Source organism: Scyliorhinus torazame, chromosome 15 (genome assembly GCF_047496885.1).
Source record: "Scyliorhinus torazame isolate Kashiwa2021f chromosome 15, sScyTor2.1, whole genome shotgun sequence".
In the NCBI taxonomy this organism is placed as follows: Eukaryota; Metazoa; Chordata; class Chondrichthyes; order Carcharhiniformes; family Scyliorhinidae; genus Scyliorhinus; species Scyliorhinus torazame.
Genome location: NC_092721.1, coordinates 164,390,516 through 164,416,706, shown reverse-complemented (window position 1 = coordinate 164,416,706; position 26,191 = coordinate 164,390,516). Strand labels below are relative to the sequence as shown.

Sequence of the window (26,191 nt, the reverse complement as noted above, 5' to 3'; positions counted from 1 at the left end):
CCTGGAGCTGTGAAGCAACAGTGCTACCCACTGTGCTACCATTAACCCAGCATTGGGAGAATTGCAATTTTACACCAGTGAGCTTCTGACTTACTTTGGCTCCCACCAGATTCTCTGCACCTGCGCGCCACAGGAGGTTTGGAGAATCCTGCCCTCTATTACATTGCCACTCTCAGGCAGCCTCCTATTTCATGGAGCTAAATCTGCCTACTTCCCCTTCTAATATTTTCCATTCTGCCCCAATGGGATTGTCTATGCCTTCGCCTTTCCATTCATCTGTTCCAAAGACCTCCACCCACCATCGACCCTTTACCTTCCATAAACTTCAGATCAATCAAAACTTTTCATTTGGACCCTCCTTTCCTGAGAAGTCAGATCTTTGACCAAGCCTTTCATCGCCTTTGGCAATATCTCCTCCTCAGGCTTGTGTCCAGTATTTTGCTGGTAATTAGACACATTTGCTTGAAAGCATGTTAAGTCATATTGTGCATCTATTTCTGGCATGTTATGGTTTCAGTACCTTCCATATTCAAGTTGACACAGCACAATTTCTGGATCAGGTAATAAGTTAGGTTTTGCTGAAGGCGGTTTAGGTATGCTAAGTTATAAGTCAGTGGTGTTCTACTGTGAACTTTGTTCTTAAGATTTAAAAAATTAAATTCTGTAAACCCGGAATTATTTTCATTGACCTGAATAATCATTCCCTTACTCAAATTCTTATAATTATTTGTTATTACAGGTACACTTTCAACAGTTTAAAGCTGAAATCATGGCCGGTGTTCTCCATTTCCCCCAGCCTTTTGTTTCTCGGTGGGACGCCTTTCACTGGCAGCGGGATTCTCTACTCCTGCATTTGACAATGAGATTTCCCATTGAAGCCACCCCACACTGCTGTGAAACCCGCTGGCTGGGGTGGGTTGCCATGTGAAACCCGCTGGCGGTGGTGGGTTGCCGGCGGGAAAAGAGAATCCCAACGGCCAAAGAATTCCAGCCCCTATGTCTGAAAAGTCATGTTTTCAATTTAAATCATACATTGCTCTTGCTGAAAACAGATCACCCATGGCCTTTATAATGTTGCCATTTGGATTCATGCAGTTATAATCTGGTAATGGAGTTGAAGCAATTATTCCCTTGGTCACAACCTGTGAATCACTTGTAAAATTGGTGCTTCCTGCATATGCAAGCAGATCTTTGTGGGGCTTTGGGAGAAAAGCAATCAAGTAGTAGATTTTAATTTCCTATTTTATATAAATAAATGCAAATAGCACAATAAACTGGTCTTTGGATTATTTACCTGGAGGTTCCCTTTAAAAAAATGCATCCATCATTGGGATGCCCAGAAATTTGGCATGCACACATGGGAAGTTCTGGAAGAAAATCCAAAAACTATGGATTTCAGGCTGCATCTTTAGAATTCCTTAGTAAAATCATTTTTTTTCTGCAGTATCGTGCTTTGGAGTATGCATTGGACCGTGCAGAGGTGAGTCATCTACAGCAACATATTTATTCTGCTGTGTAGCATTGCATTGCAACGCTTATTTATACCTGTTACTCAGTTATTCAGTGTATATAATGATTTCTTTTTTGTAGTACATAATTGGATGTGCCAGGCAACGACCTCCAAAAAGAAGGCATTCATCTAGTGGAAGGTGGTGCTCCATAATTAAAATATTTTAAAGTTAAGTGTACATTATTGACTTGCAAAACTTCAAAAGCATTAAATTTTAAAACTTGTTATTTTAGGAAATCTGTACATCAGAAATTGTATGACTTGTACATGGAAGAATGTGAAAAAGAGCCAGAGCTGAAGGTATGCACACTTCATGCACTAATCCATATTAATTCCTCTGAGCAATTTTGGCCTGGTTGAAAATTTATAGGAAAACATTTTTAAAACCATTAAGATTTAAAATTCATATCTTATTTGTCAATTGGGCAGAAAAGTACAAAAAATGATAGTCAACAAGTAGAAGAAGGAATAGTATACCTAGCTTGCATTTTTGTTTTAGATTCTACCTTTATAAAAAAATGTGTTTATTAAGAATTTTTTAACAAAATTTTCAACCATGCAAACAAATCCCACCCCCCTCTCCCCCCGTAACAAAAAGAAAAGAAAACTCGCATAGCAAGACATAAACATGGCAAATCAATATGATACAGAACTTTGTACATTGGATTCCTCCCGTACATATCAGTTTTCCGGATCATTTATGTATTTTCTTGCTCAGATGCCTCCCCGAAAAAAAACCCTTCCCCGTCCCTCCCTCTTCTCCCCCCCCCCCCTCCTCTCTCTCTCTCTCCCCCCCCTAGGAACGGTTGCCACCGCCTGGAGAACCCCTGCACAGACCCTCTCAGGGCAAACTTTATCCTCTCCAACTTGAGAAACCCTGCCATATCATTTATCCAGGCTTCCACACTGGGGGGCTTTGCATCTTTCCAAACTAACAAGATCCTTCGCCGGGCTACCAGGGACGCAAAGGCCAGAATGCCGGCCTCTTTCGCCTCCTGCACTCCCGGCTCGTCCGCTACTCCAAATAGTGCTAGCCCCCAACTTGGCTTGACCTGGACTTTCACCACCTTAGATACTGTTCTCGCAACTCCCCTCCAGACCCCATCCAGTGCCGGGCATGACCAAAACATATGGACATGGTTCGCCGGGCTTCCTGAGCACCTCCCGCATCTGTCCTCCACCCCAAAGATCCTACTCAGCCTCGCCCCGTCATATGTGCTCTGTGAACAACCTTAAATTGTATCAGGCTAAGCCTGGCACATGAGGAAGAGGAATTAACCCTACTTAGAGCATCAGCCCACAGACCCTCCTCAATCTCCTCCCCTAGCGCCTCTTCCCATTTACCCTTCAGCTCCTCTACCAAAGCCTCCCCCTCTTTCATCTCCTGGTATATCGCCGACGCCTTGCCCTCTCCGACCCATATGCCCGAAATCACCCTCTCTTGAATCCCCTGTGCCGGGAGCAGCGGGAATTCCCTGACCTGCCTCCTCACAAACGCCCTCACTTGCATGTACCTGAAGGTGTTTCCCGGGGGTAGTCCAAACTTCTCCTCCAGCGCCCCTAAGCTCGCAAACATCCCATCGATGAACAGGTCCCCCATTCTTCTGATCCCTGCCCGATGCCAGCTCTGAAACCCCCCATCCATCCTTCCTGGGACAAACCGATGGTTATCCCTGATCGGGGACCACACCGAGGCTCTGTTGTCTCCGCTGGCCCCAGATCTTTAGCGTTGCCGCCACTACCGGACTCGTGGTGTACCTTGTCGTCGAGAGCGGCAGCGGTGTCGTCACCAGTGCCCCCAGGCTCGTTCCTTTGCAGGACGCCATCTCCAACCTCTTCCATGCCGCCCCCTCTCCCTCCATCACCGACTTACGGATCATCGCCACATTGGCAGCCCAGTAGTAGCCACCCAGATTCGGCAACGCCAGCCCTCCTCTATCTCTACTACGCTCTAGGAACCCCCTCCTTACCCTCGGGGTCTTACTCGCCCACATAAAACTCATAATGCTCCTGCCTACCCTCTTAAAAAAGGCCTTGGTGATCACAATTGGAAGGCATTGGAATACAAAAAGAAACCTCGGGAGGACCACCATTTTAATCGACTGTACTCTGCCCGCTAGTGAGAGTGGCACGTGTCCCACCGTTTAAAGTCCTCCTCCATCTGTTCCACCAGCCGCGTCAAATTAAGTTTGTGCAGGGCCCTCCAGCTCCTAGCTACCTGGATCCCCAAGTATCGAAAGCTCCTTTCCGCCCTCCTCAACTGTAGGTCGTCTTTCCCTCTTCCCTGATCCCCCGGATGCACCACAAAGAGCTCACTCTTCCCTACATTGAGCTTGTAGCCCGAGAAGTCCCCAAACTCCCTTAGGATCTGCATGACCTCCACCATCCCCTCCACTGGGTCCGCCACATACAGCAACAGGTCATCTGCGTACAGCGACACTCTATGCTCCTCTACCCCTAGGACCACCCCCCTCCATTTCCTGGACTCCCTTAGTGCCATGGCCAAAGGTTCAATTGGTAATGCAAACAACAGGGGGCACCCCTGCCTCGTCCCTCGATACAGCCGGAAGGACTCCGACCTCTGCCGATTCGTAACCACACTCGCCACCGGGGCTCTATATAGGAGCTTGACCCAGCTAATAAACCCTCCCCCGAACCCAAACCTCCGCAACACTTCCCAGAGATGCTCCCACTCTACTCGGTCAAAGGCCTTCTCCGTGTCCATAGCTGCCACTATCTCCGCCTCTCCCTCCACCGATGGCATCATAATCACATTTAGGAGCCTCTGTGCACTGGTATTTAGCTGCCTGCTCTTTACAAATCCCGTCTGGTCCTCGTGAATCACCCCCGGGACACAGTTCTCAATCCTCGTAGCCAACACTTTTGCCAGCAATTTAGCATCTACGTTGAGGAGCGAGATCGGCCTATACGACCCGCATTGCAGTGGGTCCTTATCCCGCTTCAGGATCAAAGAGATCGTCGCCTCCGACATTGTCGGGGGCAGGATCCCCCCCCTCCCTTGCCTCATTAAAAATCCTTACCAGCAACGGGGCTAAGCTAACAGGTCTACATACTTCCTATAGAACTCCACCGGGAACCCATCTGCTCCCGGGGCCTTCCCTGCCTGCATGCTCCCCAGTCCTTTAACCAGCTCCTCCACCCCAATTGGCACCCCCAAACCAGCCACCTCTTGCTCCTCCACCCTCGGGAACCTCAGTTGGTCCAAGAATCGTCGCATCCCCTCTTTTCCCCCTGGGGGCTGGGACCTATACAGCTCCTCGTAGAAGGCCTTGAATGCCTCATTCACTTTCACCGCACTCCGCACCGTAGTTCCCCTTCCATCCTTGACTCCACCCATTTCCCTCGCTGCCATCCTCTTACGGAGCTGATGTGCCAGCATCCGGCTCGCCTTCTCCCCATACTCATACATCGCCCCCTGTGCCTTCCTCCACTGTGCCTCTGCCTTCCCTGTGGTCAACAGGTCGAACTCCGTCTGGAGACTTCGCCTCTCCCTGAGTAGTCCCTCATCAGGGGCCTCTGCATATCTCCTGTCTACTCTTAAAATCTCCCCCACTAACCTCTCCCTTTCCCTGCCCTCTCTCCTCCCTATGAGCCCTGATGGAGATTAACTCTCCCCTGACCACCGCCTTCAGTGCCTCCCATACTACTCCCACCTGCACCTCCCCGTTGTCGTTGGCCTCCAGATACCTTTCGATACACCCCCGTACCCTCCCGCACACTTCCTCGTCTGCCACCAGTCCCACATCCAACCGCCACAGCGGGCGTTGGTTCCTCTCCTCCCCCAGCTCTAGTTCCACCCAGTGCGGGGCGTGGTCCGAAATGGCTATGGCCGAATACTCCGTTCCCTCCACTTTCAGGATCAATGCCCTGCCCAAAACAAAAAAATCTATCCGGGAGTAGGCCTTGTGTAGATTCTACCTTAATAATTTCATTAGCCTGGCTCTCCAAATGCCCACATAAATCCTCAATGCAACTCCTTTTTTGAACTGGTTATTTGGACCTAGTTAAGAGCCTTATGAATCCTGAAAATATAGTTCTATTTTAGTTCATTAAGCTACTGTGCTTCCAGATGGCTTCATGAGTGACTGCTTTGAATCAATGAAGCCATAATGATTGAAATGATCAGAGACTCAATTCCTCATCTGTCCTTTCTTAGCTGACCACAATTTTTTGGGATTCTACTATGCTTATGTGGCAGAAAGGCTGAAATCAGCAAGATTTCCACTCCAGGGGCGTCATTCTCCGCCGGTGGGAGTCTCCGTTTTGCCGGCGCCCGGGGGGTTTCCCGACGGCGTGGGGCTGCCCCACAATGGGAAACCCCATTGACCGGCCGGTGTTACGGAGACTCCCGCCGGCCGGTCGGAGCAGAAATGTGGCGGGATGGGTAGGAGAATTTCGCCCCTGATTCTTTTCTTGGGACCTCTGCTGGAAGTATGTGGGAAGATTTTGAGGCAAGGATGGTACTGTGCTGTGATTAGATGGGTTAAATTATTAGGACAGGTTGCAGAGACCAATCTTGTATTTCCTTGAGTAAACAAGATTAAGAGGCGATCTAACTGAGGATTTGGTAGAAAGGGCAGAAAGAAGCTATTTCTTTTGGTGGGGGAAACCAGAACAAGAACGCAAAATCTTAAAATTAGACCTGGACTTTCCAGAGGTGATTTCAGGAAGGGCTTCCCAAAGAGTAAGGAAAACTACAACTCTCTCCCCAACACATTAGCAAGGCTTGAGCAATTGCAATTTTCAAAACTGAAGTTGATACATTTTTGTTGGACAATCATATTAAGAGATATGGAACCAAGAAACACAGATGGAGTTTAGATATAGATCAGCCGTGGAGTGATTGAACAGGCTTGAGTGGTGGCACAGTGATTAGCACTGCTGCCTCACAGCACCAGGAACCCAGGTTTAATTCCAGCCTTGGATAATTGTGCAGTTTGCATGTTCCCCTTGTGCCTGTGTGCGTTTCCTCTGGGTGATCCGGTTTCCTCCCACAGTCCAAAGATGTCCAGGGTAGGTGCATTGGCCATGCTAAAATTGCCCCTGCATGTCAAGGGATGTACAGGTTAGGTGGGGTTACGAGGATAGGGCAGGGCAGTGAGCCTTCATGAGGTGCTCTTTCAGAGTATTGGTGTAGATTCAGAGCCGAATGATCTCCTGCACTGTAGGGATTCAGTGGCTCAATGGAAGGCTAACTCATGGTGTCAAGACTGATGTAAAGAATGACCACGACAAGGCATTAATGATTGCTTGAACAATGAATCAGAATGTTAAGGAGAGAAGAATGGTGGAGAAAATTTATGCGAAGAGAAAAAATGGTTGTGTGATATGACAATTGCAAAGATTTTTGTTGTTTGTTCCTTTGGTTATTTTAGTGCTCTTATAAATAGCATAGCCAATAAATGCAGCATTTAGTTATTTCAGTGTACTTAGAAATGCAATATTTATAGATAGTTGCATCACTTTCATGAAGGATATAGTAATAACATAATTTAATGCAAGTAATGAAAATCATATATTTTGCCATAGACCTGAATTGAATATTTGCATAAAATGTAAATATGTTCTTAATTCCCAGAAATTAAGGCGAAATGTGAACCTGTTGGAGAAACTGGTTATGCAAGAAAGAGTTTCATGTCTTGTGATAAATCTATATCCTGGAAATGAAGGTTATTCCCTGATGCTCAGAGGAAAAAATGGTTCAGGTACCATTGTGTAACATTTGTTGGCTGTTGATTATAAATGCTTTCCAGATATTCTCAATAAATAATCCTTGTAATTTTATTTTGGAGCCGGGCGGGTGTAATGGGTGAATCACAAAGGAGTCCCAAATTGGGTTCTGAGCCCAATGGCTTATTTAAATACGCCTGGGCCTCAATGGCCGCACCTGCGAGACCTTGTCAGGGTGCCGTTTAGTACTGGCTCACACAAACATGAACCAGGCATTACAATACCTCGGGGGGTTGGGGGCCGGGAGGTCTCGCAGGCCATTGGAGACCCACTGGCCGGGTACAACACACTTCCTGGCACTGCCTGATGTCGGGCTTGGGCGGGGGGGGGGGGGGTCCTTGCCAATTGGAGGGAGGGTGAGGTTCCCAGGAGCCTTGACAAGGTTGGGGATTGAGGGGGGGAATCAATAAAGTAGGGGTGGGGGCGGTGCCTAAAAGATGATGGCAGGAGAGATCGGTGCTGCCGGTCAAAATAGTGCCCCGATCTGTGAACAGTCGTCTCTGCCCACCAGCAGGAAATCAACTACAGTGTAGAAACTCCCCGAGGCCAAAGAAAACGACAAACGTGCCATTGAATAGCGGGATGATTTTCGGCGCTGCAGCCGCCAAGAAATGCCCCACTAAATGAGCCCTAAAGCGGATTTCAACATTTTTCCGCTGAATCGTTCTCGTAGAAAAATATCATGGGTGCAGTTAATAGGATTTATTCTATTGGCTGTGTGTTTAAAGAAAGATTTCTTTAATTGTAAATTTTTTTAATATTGCAATATTTTAAAAAATCTTACTAACTTCAGATTCGGAAACAATTCGGTTACCTTATGAGGAGGGGGAATTGCTGGAATACCTAGATGCGGAGGAGCTACCACCCATTCTTGTAGATCTTTTGGAAAAATCTCAGGTGAGATAAAATATGTATGAGATTCTATATGATCAAAATAATTCCAGTGTAATTCTGTGGGGGAGGAAAACTAGAAACTCAGGTGAAATAAAATATGTATGAGATACTACATGATCAAAATAATTCCGATGTAATTCTTTGGGGGAGGAAAACTAGAAAGTTCCCTTAATGAGGGGTTTGATGTATGAGGAAAGATTGAACAGTTTAGGCCAATACCCTCGAGTTTAGAAGAATGAGGGAGGATCAAATCGAGATAGACAAGATGCTAAAAGGTATGGATAAAGTAGACATGGAGCTGATGCTTCCTCTTGTGGGGCATTCTAAAACAAGAGGCCATTATCTTAGAATAAGAGGAAGCAAATTTAAACAGATTTGAGGAAAAACTACTTCTCCCAAAGGATTGTGAATATGTGGAATTCGCTACCCCAGAGTGTGGTGGATGCTGGGACAGTGAGTAAATATAAGGAGGAGGTAGACAGAATTTTAATGGTAATGGGTTGAAGGGTTATAGAGAACACGCAGGACAGTAGAGTTGAGGTCATGATGGGATCACCCATGATCACATTGAGGGTGTTTAGGCTCAGGAGGCTAAATTGTCTACTCCTGCTCCTAGATCATATGTTCTAGAGAGGAGATGCTCTGGCTGAATTTGCAATCCAGCTCTTGGTCTGTAACATTGTACGTAACAGGTGACGAACAGATCAGCCATGATAGAATGGCTCGATGGGCCGAATGACCTAATTCTGCTCCAGTATCTTATGAGCTGATGAATTTATGGATGAGTGCAGCTCCAACAACACTCTAGAAGCTCAACACCATCCAGGACAAAGCAGCCTACTTGATTGCTCCCCCTTCCACAAACATTCAAACCCTCCACCGCCAACGAACAATGGCAGCCATGTGTACTATCTACAAGATACACTGCAGTAACTCACCAAGGTTCCTCAGACAATACCTTCCAAAGCCAAGACCACTACCATCTAGAAGGACAAGAGCAGCAGATACCTGGGAACCCTCCACCTGGACGTTCCCCTCCCAAGTTACTCACCACCCCAACTTGTAAATATACCACCATTCCTTCACTATTGCTGGGGAGAAATCCTGGAATTCCCTCCCGAACAGCACAGGGGGTGAACCTGCGGAGCCTCCCCAGGGCTCGTCCTCCAGCCCCTCCTGGTTGGGCGCCGCCTCGGAGGTGGTCACATGTTTCTCCCCCTCCAGCACGTCACCCTGCTGCAGTGCCAGGTTGTGGAGGGCACAGTAGACCACCACAAAGCGGGCGACCCTCTGGGGAGTGTGTTACAGTGCACCACCAGAGCGGTCGAGTCATCGGAATTGCATTTAGACGAGTCTGATGCACTGCTCAATGATAGCCCGGGTGGCCACATGGGTCTCACTGTATTGGGTCTCCCCATCAGTCACTGGCCTCCATACTGGCGTCATTAGCCAGGTCCTCAGTGGGTACCTCTAATCCCCCAGGAGCCAACTGGCTATCCTGCGGTAGTCCTCGGACGAGGCCGGGGATGTCCAACTGCCCAGAATGTAGCTACCATGCACATTCCCTGGGAAGCGTGCTCACACATACATGATCTTCAGGTGGTGCTCATATATGAGTTGCATGTTTGGGGAGTGGAACCCCTTCCTGTTGATGTTGGGCATTCCCTGATGGCACGCAGTGGAACATGCATGCCATCTATAACCCTCTGGGCCTGGGGCATCCCGGTGATGGCGGAGAATCCTGCAGCCTGGGCATCTTGGGCCTGGTCTAGATCACTGTTTATATAATTCGCTGCCAGGCAAACAGAGGACCTTAAGTATGCACTTGTGAGCTGCCATACAAGTCCCCGCTCGAGCCCTGGAATGATCCCGAGGCATAAAGGTTCAGGGCTGCAGTGACCTTGACGGCCACCAGGAGCGGGTATCCTCCTACTCCATGTAGTGCCACGTTCACAATGACATGGCACAGGTGGCACACTGTCTCTTGTTGAGGCGGAGCCTCCTGCGGCACACGCTGTACACTTTGGGCTGTCACAGCCTCCATCTCTGGATCCCTCCATGGCCTGCTAGGTGGCCAGGCCCTCAGGGTGTGGGGCGGGCCCTGCACATGGGCCACCGCCTCGAGCCTCTGTCGACACTGCTGCCGCTGTCTTCTCCGGCATCTGGCCGCCTGGCCTGCCAGCAGCACAGCGAGAGCAGCCTCCGCAACATGTAATATCTGTAAGGAATTGGAGAAGGTGTGAGACTGGTGACTAGCATTGTTTTCCCTGGGACCCTCGCTCACCCCCCCACATCCCCTGCCATCCAACATGCCCAGACCAAGCACCCCCCAGCCACAGAGGGGTCTCTGGTCACTGGACCCCACCTCCTGGACCCTAGACACCCGCACGTAACGTTACCTGTACCGAGCGCTGTCCCCTTCACCAGTGCACACATCCACCCTCAGGTTGTGGAGATGTCACCGGTACTGGGAACCAGCCTCTGGAGGTTTGGATATTGGCCGCTGCTCCATGGTGTTGCTTCCTACAGTGCTCAGGCACAGTGTCCAGGCATCACGATCTGATTGGGATGCTAGGCAATAATCCCTACATGCTACATGGCACGCCTACCCACTTGATTCAACTTGGGAGCTGTGAGGTGCTCACTTAACTACGATTGCCAATTCCCAATCAGCAGCAGCCTTCAGCCGCACAGCCAGGGGCCTCCATGGTCAGTGGGAGTTATGGGTGGTCGGAGGAACAGACAGGGTTGCCTCCATAATGGGTACACACGACTCGGGAGGTGGCATAGCAGACCCATGGTGGCTGAGACTCTCTCTTCTCCCCCCCCACCCCCGAAGCCCAGATGACCTTCCCCTCACTGTGGCGGCCCCAGTACCCCCGGGCTCATTGCCTGCAAGCAAAGATGGCTCCTCACCTCCTCGAATCCCTGCAACAGCTATTTTGTCAGCTTCACATTCACAAGGTGTAATAATCGCTGCCCGCATGACCATTTGCTGGGGAGGTGATTAGATCATGACAAGCCTTTAGATGCGGGAACTGTTCCTGTTAATTGTATGGAGATTGGCCTTAAAGTGGTGATTATTGGTTTCTTGCAATGCGGGACCATGATTTCGCCAATGGGAGCGGGCCGGTTAGATCTCGATTTTGGCCTTTTCAGCGATCTAACGGCCTTGTTGCGCTCTCGCTCAAGTGCAATGCGGCCTTAAATCGTGCCCGTAGTCAATTCTGGTGCCTTGGGGAGTTTCTCCCCAGTCTAGCCCACAGTTCAAAATTTATTCAGCAATGTGGAGCTGGACTCACCGGCGAGACCAGCTCCTCAGATATCCGGCTGCCATTTTGAAAGTGTGTCCCAATGTCTAAGTGAGCGTGAGGGCCATCCACACCCCCACCCGTGGGCAGTGTCACCTCCCGCACACATGGGCATTGCCCCACATCCCTGCCCAAATGAGGACATCCCACTATGGGATCACTCCTCCCCACCCTCCAATTTGCCCCCCTTCCTTTTTTGGACCCCTAACCTTTGAGGTCCCCTCATACCCCCCCCCTTTCAGACCCCCTTTCATGGGCTTGGCCCCAACCCTTGGCACCACCTCGAGGCACCCTGACAGTTTCCTTGCCAGCCTAGCACTGCCAAGGTGCCTGGGTGCCAGAGAGAGAGAGCCAGGGGTTTCCAATGGCCTGGAAAAACCCCCAGATGCCGTTACACCTGGTCCACATTTGTGTGGACCTGTATCAAATGGGGCCCGGTCCAGGCCTCGCTGGGGAAGCCTGAATATCCGCACACAGGGAGAATCTGGCACATGCATATTTAAATGAGCCTATTGGTTCATTCCCTGAGTTTTTGATGGAGTCAAAGTTGGAGAACAGGAGCTGACCGAGGTACCCCACTAGGAAACCTGTGGGCGGGAGTGCGCTGCTGGCGAGACCAGAGAATCCTGCTGCCAGCAAACAACCAGAGAATTCCGGCCCATGTGTTCCCTACTTTCGGTGTGAAATTAATAGCAGCTTTTATGTTCCTTGGACAATGTAGACCCAACTTTGCAAATACCCTTGACAAAATTTGCAAAATGTGAATAACTAAAAATATAGCAAACTTACCAACTCATTTCAGTAACTGGGTTATACTGGCATTAGGAAATGGATAATTCGCAGATTTTTTATTTCTGTTATTTTATCTTTTACTGGTTCATTTCCTGTAACTTTTCCCATGGTAAAATTCAATGTTTCAATAATAATTTACAATGTAGTATTGGGGTTGCGGGGGTTGCCTTGGAGAAGAACAGCACCCCTGCAGCCATTAAATGGCTGATTGGCATTTAATAGACCAGAGGTGGGACTACTGCTGCTCCAGAATTGGATGTATCGCCTAAGAGAGCTGCTGGCCAATTGGAGGCTGGTAACTTTCCAGTGCCAACAGCACCAGGTGGCCATAGTTGGTACTGCACTCAGGAGATTGTGGGGTTTTGCAACACTGGACCCAGGTTTTGAGGTGAGCATTGGGGGACCACACCAGGGTTAAGCCGTTGAATCCTGTAGAGAGAGGTGGTGGGGCTGGCACAGAAACACTCGTGCACCCAGCCAACTGGTAGGTCGGCCGCCACACCGCCTCTGCCCACCCATGCCGTCCCCACACACACACACAGTGTGAGCTATCTCATCAGCCAATCGGATTAAATAATTTTTACTTATGACACGTATATGAAGCAGGAACAGTAAGGTATCATACCTAATTCGATTCCAAATCATGTACAGAAAATGAACTGAAGAGAATGATAGAAAGATGGCATTGAAGGAGAACCGAGTCAAAGAATATTTTTTTTAAAATTCCATCAATCATTAAGGTCTGAAGAAAAGAGACTTTTCATACTTGGAAATGGTAATTTTCAATGCCATAACTGTTGTTTGGCAGTAATTAAGATATCACACCTTTAAAAATGGGCTTACACTTGACAGGGCAAACCCTTACATTTACAGGTGTATTTCATAGTAACAGTAATATAAGTACTACAACTAAACACCATACCTGTGTTTGAATGCTGTGTCTCTTGGTGAGACACTGGTATAGTGTAGCTTCTGCGGGGGGCTGGGCAACTCAGAAAACATCTTCCTGATTTCTGTGTTTGACTGCATGGGCGGGATTTACCGGCTGTTCATGTTGGCGGGAAATTCCAATCCCATGCGGGCGCATGGGTTTCTCAGCAACAAGGGGGCAATGGGAAATCCCATTGACAACGGCGGGACCAGTAGATCCCGCTGGCAGGCCATCTCCACCACAGACAAAAACGCAGCAGGTTGGTGGGAAAATCCTGTCCTACAAATGCGGTTGGCAGAAATTGCTGTCTAAATTATTCCTCCATAAGGGTCAGTTCTGCCGCACCATTATTTCTCCTGCAACATCCATGCATTGATTTAGTCACTTGATCAGACTCCCTTCAAATTTCTTTTTGATTTAAAGTCGGCGTCCGTTTGTTAAATCAATGTTGACCATGTTTGTTCAATTAAAATTTTGTTTTCTTGTTAGGTGAATATTTTTCACTGTGGATGTGTTGTAGCTGAAGTAAGAGATTATCGGCAGTCTGGTCACGTGAAAGCACCTACGTACCAAAGCAGGCATATATTACTTCGGCCCACAATGCAGGTAATAAATTGTGTTTGATGTTAAATCTTATATTCTCCCTGCCTTACTTAACCCCCACTGTCATCTTACTTTTAATGAGGTTAGTATCATATCTTACTAAAATAGGCCCTGAAATCCAAACTATTAATTTTTTTTTTGTCTGTGCAGAAGGCATTGTTTATGCTGGAATACCACTGAATCTCCAGTGCCCTACCCAAGCAACCGTTTTTCATGTATGAATCTAGAGCATAGTGTGTGGGGGCTATTTCAGGATGTAGAACTAAAGATGATGACTTTGTGTGTACACCTTCCTGCCTAGGATAATCAAGAATTACTTTTCCCCTCACTGCCTTCTGAATCCCAGAAAACTAAAGCCATTATCGAGGCTAGCAACTGCTCAGTCATGATCAGATAGGTTGTGGTGGTTCATGTTCTGCCCTGTGAGTTTTAAAGTAGCCACCTCAATAGTACACGTTCAAGATTGTAGAAAAGATCTGCAGTTTGAATTCTGCGACTGTCAGCAATGATCCTGAATGGTGTACCCACCATCCACAGGTAACTAAAAAAATTAAAGTATGAAACTTTTTTTAAAAAGATATGATTGTGTAAGGATGAATGGCAGGTCATAAGATTGGATAGAATATACAAAACAGCAAAGAATGACTAAAAGATTAATAAGGAGGGAAATAATAGAGTACAAGAGAAAGATAGCTAAAAATATAAAAACAGATAGCAAGAGTCCCCAAACTGGGTTTTGTGAGAAGAGCCGAGGACCGTGGGACAAGAAGGACCGCGGGTCATCCGAGAAAGGCCAGGCCCGTGGGGCCCAATGAGAGCCAGGTTTGGGGGGGCGGGGGGGCAGCGGATGGGCATGCATGAGAGTGAGTGGGCGAGGGTGAGAGTGAGTGGGCGAGGGTGAGAGTGAATGGGCGAGGGGGAGAGCGAGTGGGCAGGGGGTGAGAGAAAGTGAGCGGGGGGGTGAGAGAAAGTGAGCGGGGGTGAGAGAGTGGTCCCATTTAAATAACAAAATGAAGACGAGACTTGGATTTATTGAATAACAGAACTTTTTAAATTATAATAAATGAATACATATTATATAATACAAATATAATATGATATGAATACTTATATAATAAATGAAGACATAGAAACATCTTTCAACTTTGTTTTTATGGGCGCGAATCTACCACTGCGTTGCGTCTGGCCTGACCTGGGCATGCCAGGTGAATTGCGGGAGAGGCCAAAATCATGATTCGCACCGGGCATGAACCATTTAATTTTTCAATATATTAAGATTGTTTGTCAGGGGTTCCCTCAGTACTATTGGGTTCCGTGGCTTGAAAAATGTGGGAAACACTGCTTTAAATACTTTAAAAAGAAAGGAGTGAACATTGGTCCCATTGGAAGTGAGTCTGGGAAATTATAATGGAAATATGGAGATGGCAGATTAATTGGATAGGTATTTTGCATCAGCCTTCACAGAGGATGCAAGTAATATTTCAGAAATGTAAGGGAGGGAGGAAGGAACTCAAAATTACAATCACAAAGAAATTGGTACTGAGCAGAATTTAGCACCTGTAGGCTGACAAATCCACGGGTTCTGATAGACTTCATCCTAGGGTCGTAAGTGGCTAGAGAGATAGTTGATGTGTTTATTTTAGGTTCAAAAATCCCATTAATTCAGGGAAGGTTCCATTAAACTGGAAAATAGCGCATCTAACTCCTTTATTCGAAAAAGGAGGGAGACAACAGGCCAGCTAACTTGGCATTTGCCATAGGAAAGATGTAGGCAGCTATTATTAAAGATCCACTGCGCCAGAGCCACGATTGTAGAAATTGTAGCAACCATCTGAGGCCACCATAAAGCAGCCCTGACACCCCCCACCCCCGCACCACACAGCAGCCGCCACCAACCCCTGGATTGCCTGCCCCCCACCCCCACTCCCCCCAACGAGACCCTTGTAATAGACGAATGCCCCACAGGGACCCCTGGAATAGGGAGAACATAGTCCCCCAAATCAAGAATTCTGGCCATTATCTAAATAGTGAGATATTGCAGAGCTCAGATGTGGATGGAACTGGGTGTCCTTGTGTATAATCACAAAGGTTAGTATGCAGGTACAGCAAGTAATTAGGAAAGCTAATAGAATGTTATTGTTTATTGTGAGGAAAATTGAATACAGAAGTAGAGAGGTTATGCTTCAGTTATACAGGGCATTGGTGAGACCACATTTGGAGTAGCATGTACAGTATTGATCTCCTTATTTAATGGAGCATGTAAATGCACTGGAAGCAGGTTAAGAAGGTTTATTAGACCGATACCTCTAATGCGATGGTTGTCTTATGAAGAAAGATTGGACAGTCAAGGTTTGTATCCGCTGGGATTTAGAAGAGTAAGAGGCGACTAAGATCCTGAGTGGTTCTGATAGGGTGTATGTGGAAATATTTCCTCTTGTGGGAGAATCTAGAACAAGGGGTCATTGTTTAAAAATAAGGGATCGTCTATTTAAGACAAAGGTGACGAGAATTGTTTCAGAGAGTTGTGAGTCTTTGGAAATCTTCCTCATAAGATGGTGGAAGCAGAGTCTTTGAATATCTTGAAGGGACAGGGAGATAGATTCTTGACAAGCAATGGTGTAAAAGATTATCGTGGGTAGGTGGGTAAGCAAGGGGGTGAAATATTATCGGGGGTAGGTGATATCGTGGAGTTGAGGTTACAATTACATCAGCCATGATCTGATAGATTGGTGGAACAGGCTTGAGGAGGCGACTGGTCTACTTTTCCTACTTCATTTTTTTCATAATGAAGTGCTCCATCCAGTTAAAATGTAATGCTGTGTCAGCATGCCAGAATTTGTAATATTCTTATTTGGTCTTTGCAGTCACATGACAAAATGCAGATGTCAGTGATTGCTGACCGAATAAAATACATTCACGAATAGAAACTTAGGATAATGACCATAAGACATAGAACGGAAGTAAGGCCATTCGGCCCATCGAGTCCACTCCACCATTCAATCATGGCTGATTTCAACTCCATTTACCTGCTCTCTCTCCATAGCCCTTAATTCCTCGAGAAATCAAGAATTTATCAACTTCTGTCTTAAAGACACTCAACGTCCCGGCCTCCACCACCCTCTGTGGCAATGAATTCCACAGACCCACCACTCTCTGGCTGAAGAAATTTCTCCTCATCTCTGTTCTAAAGTGACTCCCTTTTATTCTAAGGCTGTGCCCCCGGGTCCTAGTCTCCCCTGCTAATGGAAACAACTTCCCTACGTCCACCCTATCTCAGCCATTCATTATCTTGTAAGTTTCTATTAGATCTCCCCTCAACCTCCTAAACTCCAATGAATATAATCCCAGGATCCTCAGACGTTCATCGTATGTTAGGCCTACCATTCCTGGGATCATCCGTGTGAATCTCCGCTGGACCCGCTCCAGTGCCAGTATGTCCTTCCTGAGGTGTGGGGCCCAAAATTGCTCACAGTATTCTAAATGGGGCCTAATTAGTGCTTTATAAAGCTTCAGAAGTACATTCATGCTTTTATATTCCAAGCCTCTTGAGATGAATGACAACATTGCATTTGCTTTCTTAATTACGGACTCAACCTGCAAGTTTACCTTTAGAGAATCCTGGACTAGGACTCCCAAGTCCCTTTGCACTTCAGCATTATGAATTTTGTCACCGTTTAGAAAATAGTCCATGCCTCTATTCTTTTTTCCAAAGTGCAAGACCTCGCACTTGCCCACGTTGAATTTCATCAGCCATTTCTTGGACCACTCTCCTAAACTGTCTAAATCTTTCTGCAGCCTCCCCACCTCCATACTACCTGCCCCTCCACCTATCTTTGTATCATCGGCAAACTTAGCCAGAATGCCCCCAGTCCCGTCATCTAGATCGTTAATATATAAAGAGAACAGCTGTGGCCCCAACACTGAACCCTGCGGGACGCCACTCGTCACCGGTTGCCATTCCGAAAAATAATCTTTTATCCCAGCTCTCTGCCTTCTGCCTGACAGCCAATCGTCAATCCATGTTAGTACCTTGCCTCGAATACCATGGGCCCTTATTTTACTCAGCAGTCTCCCGTGAGGCACCTTATCAAAGGCCTTTTGGAAGTCAAGATAGATAACATCCATTGGCTCTCCTTGGTCTAACCTATTTGTTATCTCTTCAAAGAACTCTAACAAGTTTGTCAGGCACGACCTCCCCTTACTAAATCCATGCTGACTTGTCCTAATCCGACCCTGTACTTCCAAGAATTTAGAAATCTCATCCTTAACAATGGATTCTAGAATCTTGCCAACAACCGAGGTTAGGCTAATTAGCCTATAATTTTCCATCTTTTTCCTTGTTCCCTTCTTGAACAGGGGGGTTACAACAGCGATTTTCCAATCCTCTGGGACTTTCCCTGACTCCAGTGACTTTTGAAAGATCATAACTAACGCCTCCACTATTTCTTCAGCTATCTCCTTTAGAACTCTAGGATGTAGCCCATCTGGGCCCGGAGATTTATCAATTTTTAGACCTCTTAGTTTCTCTAGCACTTTCTCCTTTGTGATGGCTACCATATTCAACTCTTCCCCCTGACTCTCCTGAATTGTTGGGATATTACTTCTACTGTGAAGACTGACGCAAAGTACTTATTTAGTTCCTCAGCTATTTCCTTGTCTCCCATCACGAGATTACCAGCGTCATTTTGGAGCGGCCCAATGTCTACTTTTGCCTCCCGTTTGTTTTTAATGTATTTAAAGAAACTTTTACTATCATTCCTAATGTTACTGGCTAGCCTACCTTCATATTTGATCCTCTCTTTCCTTATTTCTCTCTTTGTTATCCTCTGTTTGTTTTTGTAGCCTTCCCAATCTTCTGACTTCCCACTACTCTTTGCCACATTATAGGCTTTCTCTTTTGCTTTGATGCATTCCCTAACTTCCTTTGTCAGCCATGGCTGCCTAATCCCCCCCCTGATAACCTTTCTTTTCTTTGTGATGAACCTCTGTACTGTGTCCTCAATTACTCCCAGAAACTCCTGCCATTGCTGTTCTACTGTCTTTCCCACTAGGCTCTGCTCCCAGTCAATTTTCGTCAGTTCCTCCCTCATGCCCCAGTAGTTACCTTTATTTAACTGTAGCACCTTTACATCTGATTCTACCTTCTTTCTTTCAAATTGCAGATTGAATTCTACCATATTATGATCACTGCCTCCTAAGTGTTCCCTTACTTTAAGATCTTCAATCAAGTCTGGCTCATTACATAACACTAAGTCCAGAATGGCCTGTTCCCTCGTGGGCTCCATCACAAGCTGTTCCAAAAAGCCCTCCTGTAAACATTCAATTAATTCCCTTTCCTTGGGTCCACTGGCAGCATTATTTACCCAGTCCACCTGCATATTGAAGTCCCCCATGATCACTGTGACCTTGCCTTTCTGACATGCACCTTCTATTTCGTGGTGCATTTTGTGCTCCTGGTCCTGACCACTGTTAGGAGGCCTGTACATAACTCCCATTATGGTTTTTTTGCCTTTGTGGTTCCTCAACTCTAGCCACACAGACTCCACATCATCTGACCCTATGTCGTTTAGTGCTATTGATTTAATTTCATTCCTAATTAACAAGGCAACCCTGCCCCCTCTGCCCACCTCTCTGTCTTTTCGATAGGTTGTGAATCCCTGGATGTTTAAATGCCAGTCCTGAGCCCCCTGCAACCACGTCTCTGTGATGCCTACCACATCATACCTGCCAGTCACAATCTGGGCCACAAGCTCATCTACCTTGTTCCGTACACTGCGCGCATTTAAATATAGCACCTTTAATTCTCTATTGACCGTCCCTTTTTGTTTTCTTAGTGTGGTGGACCTTGGTTTACTGAGCCTTTCCATACACTGTGTCATATTTTGTGGGATGGGGACTATTGTAACCTCTCCTGAGTTCTGTCTTTTCGTGCTTTTTTGTATTCCTAAGCAGCTGCGCTTCCCACTGATTACTTCACCTCTTGGTTCCCTGACTTTCCCTTCCCCCCCAATCTCTAGTTTAAAGTCCTATTGACCACCCTATTTACTCTTTTCGCCAGAACACTGGTCCCAGCTCGGTTCAGGTGGAGACCATCCCAACAGTATAGGTCCCCCCTGTCCCAAAACTGATGCCAGTGTCCCATGAAAAGGAACCCCTCTTTCCCACACCACTCTTTCAGCCACGTGTTAACTTCCCTTATTCTTGCCTCCCTATGCCAATTTGCACGTGGCTCGGGCAGTAATCCAGAGGTTATGACCCTTGAGGACCTGTTTTTTAATTTGAACCCTAACTCTTTATAATCTCTAAACAGGTCCCCTTTCCTAGACTTGCCTATATTGTTGGTACCGACATGGACCACAACGACTGGATCCTCCCCCTCCCTCTCTATCCTTTCAAGCCGGTCAGAGATGTCCCGCACCCTAGCACCGGGCAGGCAACATACCATGTGGGACTCTTTATCCTGCTCACAAAGGATACTATCTATCCCCCTGATAATAGAATCCCCTACAACTACAACTTGCCTATTTACTCCCTCCCCTTGAATGGCCTGCCCATGGTGCCTTGGTCAACTGACTCATCCTTCCTGCAGCCCTGTTCGCCATCCACACAGGGAGCAAGTGCCTCATACCTGTTGGACAGGGTCAAGGGCTGAGGCTCCTGAGTTCCTGACTGCTGGTTCCCTTTACCTGCCTGACTTGCAGTCACGCCCTGCTGTCCCTGGCCACTGGCAGGATTTAAACTACTTACTCTGACAGGTGTGACTGGCTCCTGAAACACACTGTCCAGGTAAGTCTCCCCCTCCCGGATGTGCCTCAGTGTTTGAAGCTCAGACTCCAGCTCATCAACTCTGAGCCGGAGCTCTTCGAGCAGCCAACACTTACTGCAGATGTGGTCGCTGCAGCTCGCAATGGGATCTGCCAGCTCCCACATCAAGCAGCTCAAGCACATCACCTGACCAGCCATCTCTAATTAATTAATTAATTTAATTTAAGTTTAGCTGTTTTTTTTAAATTTGGGGCAGATTTGCTATCAACCAATCAGATCACAGCTTCCCTCTGACGTCACTTTTGGGGGAAGAAATGGAAAACAGGAAGTTACCGTTAGGTTTTTATACTCAGAGACTGCTCCTCCTCCTCCAAATGGCTCCCGAAATTAGGCCCGAAGAAAGAGAGAACAAAACAGTAGGGAAAACGCACCTTCTCCCACTCTGCACCGAATTACCACACTGCACCAAATTACCAAGTTTCAAATTCTCGCTCTTGTCTGTGTCTCACTCACTCAGGCTGTGCCTCTTTGACCAGCGCAACGCAAATGACAGTTATGTATTTTTCTCAAGCCAAACAGTAGGTCAAAATCAGCCAAAGCTTAAACTGTTTAAGTTAGTGTAGTTTATGGCAGCACGGTAGCACAGTGGTTAGCACTGTTACTTCACAGATCCAGATCCAAGGTTCAATTCCTGGCTTGGGTCACTGTCTGTGTGGAGTCTGCACGTTCTTCCCGTGCCGGATCCAGTTCCCTCCCAAAAGCCCCGAAAGACACGGTGTTAGGTAATTTGGACATTCTGAATTCTTCCATGTACCGGAACAGGCGCCGGAATCATAGAATTTACAGTGCGGAAGGAGGCCATTCGGCCCATTCAGTCTGCACCGGCTCTTGGTAGAGCACCCTATCCAAGCCCACACCTCCACCCTATCCCCATAACCCAGTAACCCTACCCAACACTAAGGGCAATTTTGGACACTAAAGGCAATTTAGCATGGCCAATCCACCTAATCTGCACGTCTTTGGACTGTGGGAGGAAACCAGAGCACCCGGAGGAAACCCACGCGCACACAGGGAGAACGTGCAGACTCCGCATAGACAGTGACCCAAGCCGGGAATCGAACCTGGGACCGTGGAGCTGTGGAGCAATTGTGCTAACCACTATGCTACCGTGCTGCCCTGGAATGTGGCGCCTAGATGTTTTTCACAGTAACATCATTGCAGTGTTCATATAAGCTTACTTGTGACAATAAAAATTATTATAAAGATAATTATTATAATTGTTAGTTAACTTGATTTAAGGTGATAGCATAATTTTGTCATGCTTTCTTTTCTGTAGATATTGCTATTGTGCTCAACTTGCCTGCTCAAAGCCCATTTTGAACATGTACAATTTCCTAACTTGTAAAATATGGTTGTTTCCTGCAGACCTTGATATGTGATGTACATGCAATAACAAGCGACAACCACAAATGGACACAGGTAAATCCTGCAGCATCCAACTCATAAAGTTCCTGTGCAATGGTAAATCTATTTAATAGAAATATTCATTTTAACAGCTTTTTTATACAATTATCACTGCTATAGCCCATGGAACAAAATCACCGAACAGTTTCTCAGACACACTTCAGGGAATAAAGTTACATTCATGCCACATAAGTGCCAGGCAAGATCCTACAAGAGAAGATCTAACCACCACCCTTTGACATTCAGTGGCATTACCATCGCTGAATCCCCCAGAATCAACATCCTGCGGGTTACCATTGATCAGAAACTGAACCAGACTAACCATGTTAATACTGTGGCAGCCAGGGAAGTCAAAGATTAGGAATTCTACGGCAAGAAACTCACTTCCTGACCCTCCAAAACCTGTCCACCATCTACAAGGCCCAAGTCAGGAGTGCAGTGGAATACTCTCCACTTGCCTGGATAAGTGCAGCCCCAACAACACTCAAGAAGATCAACACCATCCAGGTCAAAGCAGCTTGCTTGATTGCTCCCCCTTCCACAAACCTTCAAACGCTCCACCACTGACGAACAGTGGCAGCCGTGTGTACCATCTACAAGATGCACTGCAGTAACTCACCAATGTTCCTTAGACAACACCTTCCAACCCCATGACCACTACCATCTAGAAGGACAAGAGCAGCAGATACATGGTAACCCCACCACCTGGAGGTTCTCCTTCAAGTCACTCACCACCCTGACTTGGAAATATATCACCGCTCCTTCACTGTCGCTGGGGCAACATCCTGGAACTCCCTCCTTAAAAGCACAGTGGGTGTACCTACACCTCAAGGACTGCAGCGGTTCAAGAAGGCAACTCACCACCACCTTCTGAAGGGCAAAAGGGATGGGCAATAAATGCTGGCCTAAACAGAAACGCCCACATCCCGTAAATGAATAAAACAAAACTTGTTCACAGTAGCCACTTTATTGAAAGTTTAACTATCCAACTTGATATTTTCCAGGGAATTTGTTGTGTTAAAACAATATAGGTACTGCTACTTTATTTAAGTTTGATTTGTTTTCATGAAACAGGATGATAAGCTTGTCCTTGAGAGCCAGCTGGTGCTCCATACAGCAGAGCCCCTTTGCCTAGACCCTTCCTTCATTGTAACATGCACAACCAACAGACTTGTCTATAACAAACAAAAGATGAATACTAGACCAATGAAAAGGTGGGTGTTATCAATCATGCGGGAAAGATTTATTTTGATGTCCTATTCAAAACCTTTTAATGAAAGCTGTCTGCCTATGAAAATATATTCTTTTAACTTTAAGCACCTTTTGAAATTAACTGTGCAATCATTCTACTTGGTATGAGAGAAATATTGAATTTTATAAATAAATACATATCTATATTTTTATTTGTGATCCACAACCCATCCAAACCCAGTAAAGCTAAATACTTGCATCAAGTGAGGAGGTGGCCAGAGAAAGATAACCAAGTCTTTTTGCTCTTGATGAGTTGTGCAAATTAACATGAAGTTTCTGCTAATGCAGTAGTCTATATTTCTCACTATGTGCAGCATGGTGTAATACTTCTTTCAACTGTGTTTACTGGTTATTAATTTGTGTCATTCTAACTGTTGATTGTGGCTACTTTCAATAGGTGTATGAAGCGGTACTCCCGGCCAGCATTGAATAGACAGCAGGAGATAGCCCAATTCACAGCGCCACCTCATCTTAAACTGTTTGATTATCTACAAAAAAGAAAGGAAAGAAAGCCAGTACCACCCATTGACCTGAAAATTTCAAGAGCTGGAAGTGTATGTTCTATTTTTATTTTTCCACACTAGTGTTTGTATTAGTTTATTGTTTTCTATTGCACAAGGTTCTAACATGATTTTCTTTCCCTCTTTGCAAGTGTGTTGATATGTGGAAGCAAAATCCTTGCCAGCTTACTGTGCCATCTGAAATTGATGTAAGTGCACTTTCTTTGGAGTTCATCCATGTTGTTTGATAATTTCCCAGAAACTGATGGAAAATAATTCATGGTACCTATCATTAATAGTGTGTTTTAAAATAACTATAAAACAGTAATTTGTGGTTTTAAGAACCCAGCTGATGTTAAATGCTAGGGTATTCCAAATCCCAGAGGGAAACATGGAATGCAGGTTCCTAACTGTATTTCTTTTCCAATTTTCTATAATCTGAGAAAAGATGTGAAGACCAGTAAGGAAAGTTCCAAGCCTTGTTGCAATAATTAAGCAAAATGAATGTCTATTAAACCGCAAAGCACACAAGAAAGGCAATTAAAGAACATGCACTTAACTAAAATAATGGCTACACACAAATCACTAAATTGACCCAGTTTGAAATCCCTCTATTTTCCTAAACTCCGTGAAACCTTCCCAAACAACATCCCATAAGTTTTAATACCACACGCAAAATCCAGCAATAGTTACCACACTCAACGCTGATATCTCTCTTGGGAATTGCTTCAGGTTTAGAGTAACAACAACAGGATTCCAGACAATGGCTTGTTTGGAGTGAACGCAGCTTCCTGCTGTGCGTGGTTGTGAACTTAGATCTCTGCTCAGCTCACCTCACCTCAGTTTGTAGGATGAACTCTGTCACTGATATACTGCTTTTCATTTTGATCTTTTCTTAACTGGATTACCTGTCTGAGAGGTCCCTCTTAACATGAACTCGCCCTTTTAGAATGTAAGTGAAATTCACCTTCATCATCTCTTGAACTTTTGCCATTCATGCTTTAATTCCTAAAATTCCCAGCCCTATTGTTATGCATTTTGCTTAGGTAAATATCTGTGTACAGTGTTGCTAGGCTAATCAGCATATCAAAAACCTCAGTCACTCTGTCTCCCAAACCAATTCCTATTTATTAGATTCCATAATTTTCATTGTCTCAAACTTCTTGACAGTGGCAAAGCAAAGAAGAACCATACCGTGAGTTCTGATTCACTACACACTGCTAGACAATTTGCCATTGGCTTGACAAAACAGAGAGAATTACCACCTCATCATTTGCCATGAAATTGCTCGATTTGCACCGTGAATAAGAGTAATTCTTATTTGGCATTTTGAAATTAAATGAAATGAAAATCGCTTATTGTGTTGCTAATTTTCTCCTTGGTTCAATTGCTCGGTTATATTACCTTTGCTCTCGAGTCGCCAGGTATCTTTATGATACCGCCACGAGGTTCAAGTCCGAGTACTGATCAATAATCCTATACACCGACTAGTAAGATTTAAATCAAAGCACATTTATTATACACCGTAATCGCTACTCAAGCACAAATTCTACGTCTAAGCTACTTCTACAACTAACAGGCCTATACTTAACTTTGGACTGGCCCACCAGGTCAGGGGAACAAATGGCCTTTCGTTCGGGTTCTGAGCCTGCGGGATTCGAAGTTGGTATGGATTGGTAGCTAGGAGCGCCTATCTCGTAGCGAGTGTTGATTTAAGACTTACGATTTCGATCTTCACTGCTCCGGTCACGGTCAATGTTGGTTCGTTGTTGCTGGGTGACCCGGGCAGGAAGAAGAGCGTGAAGAGAGCAATTTGAACTTGGGGCTCAATTCTTATAGTCCCCAGGGGCTTCCCGCCTTTCGGGGCGGACCCTGTACCTGGTCCCAAGTGATTGGACTTTGTCCCAATCGCTTGCTTCGATTTTCTCCAATGCTGGAGCGGTTCCCTGATCGATGGGCGGTCTTGAGGTGCTCGTTCACCTCCTTTTGTGTAGGCTCCTGCTGGCGCCGAAGAGTCTGGTTTTGCTTTGTGTGTCTAAATGTTGCTTACTGTTCCCGGGGATTGCTCATTAGTATGCAGATGGCTGTTGTTTTGTTATGCTGATGGTTGCTGGTATCGATATTGTCTGGCCTTTCCAGAGGTAAATACACAGCCAACCTGCAGCTGCTGGTTTTTGTCTTGTTGGCTGACTTTCCCATCAGCCTTTGCCGTTCGCCATTTTGAACCGGGAGTTGGCCATTTTAAGTGGCTACATTGTCACGAGAAGGCTTCAATGAAGTTACTGTGAAAAGCCCCTAGTCACCACATTCCGGCGCCTGTTTGGGGAGGCTGGTACGGGAATCGAACCGTGCTGCTGGCCTGCCTTGGTCTGCTTTAAAAGCCAGAGGTTTAGCCCAGTACCCATTTTAAAGATGGTAA

At 46.2% G+C, this 26,191-nt stretch overlaps 1 protein-coding gene across 10 annotated transcripts in view; it reads left to right on the top strand.

Moving 5' to 3' along the window:
- The window catches only part of supt20 (SPT20 homolog, SAGA complex component), a 107,908-nt gene that overhangs the window by 15,803 nt on the left and 65,914 nt on the right, over positions 1-26,191 (top strand). For 9 of the 10 annotated variants that reach the window (XM_072477046.1, XM_072477041.1, XM_072477050.1 and 6 more), the window contains exons 3-12: positions 1,445-1,480; positions 1,591-1,649; positions 1,744-1,810; positions 7,110-7,236; positions 8,055-8,158; positions 13,679-13,795; positions 21,983-22,036; positions 23,096-23,235; positions 23,670-23,826; positions 23,925-23,981. In XM_072477046.1, coding sequence (XP_072333147.1) covers positions 1,445-1,480; positions 1,591-1,649; positions 1,744-1,810; positions 7,110-7,236; positions 8,055-8,158; positions 13,679-13,795; positions 21,983-22,036; positions 23,096-23,235; positions 23,670-23,826; positions 23,925-23,981 — 918 coding nt within the window. The remainder of the gene's footprint in view (positions 1-1,444; positions 1,481-1,590; positions 1,650-1,743; positions 1,811-7,109; positions 7,237-8,054; positions 8,159-13,678; positions 13,796-21,982; positions 22,037-23,095; positions 23,236-23,669; positions 23,827-23,924; positions 23,982-26,191) is intronic. The other variant, XM_072477048.1, reaches the window with a different exon arrangement.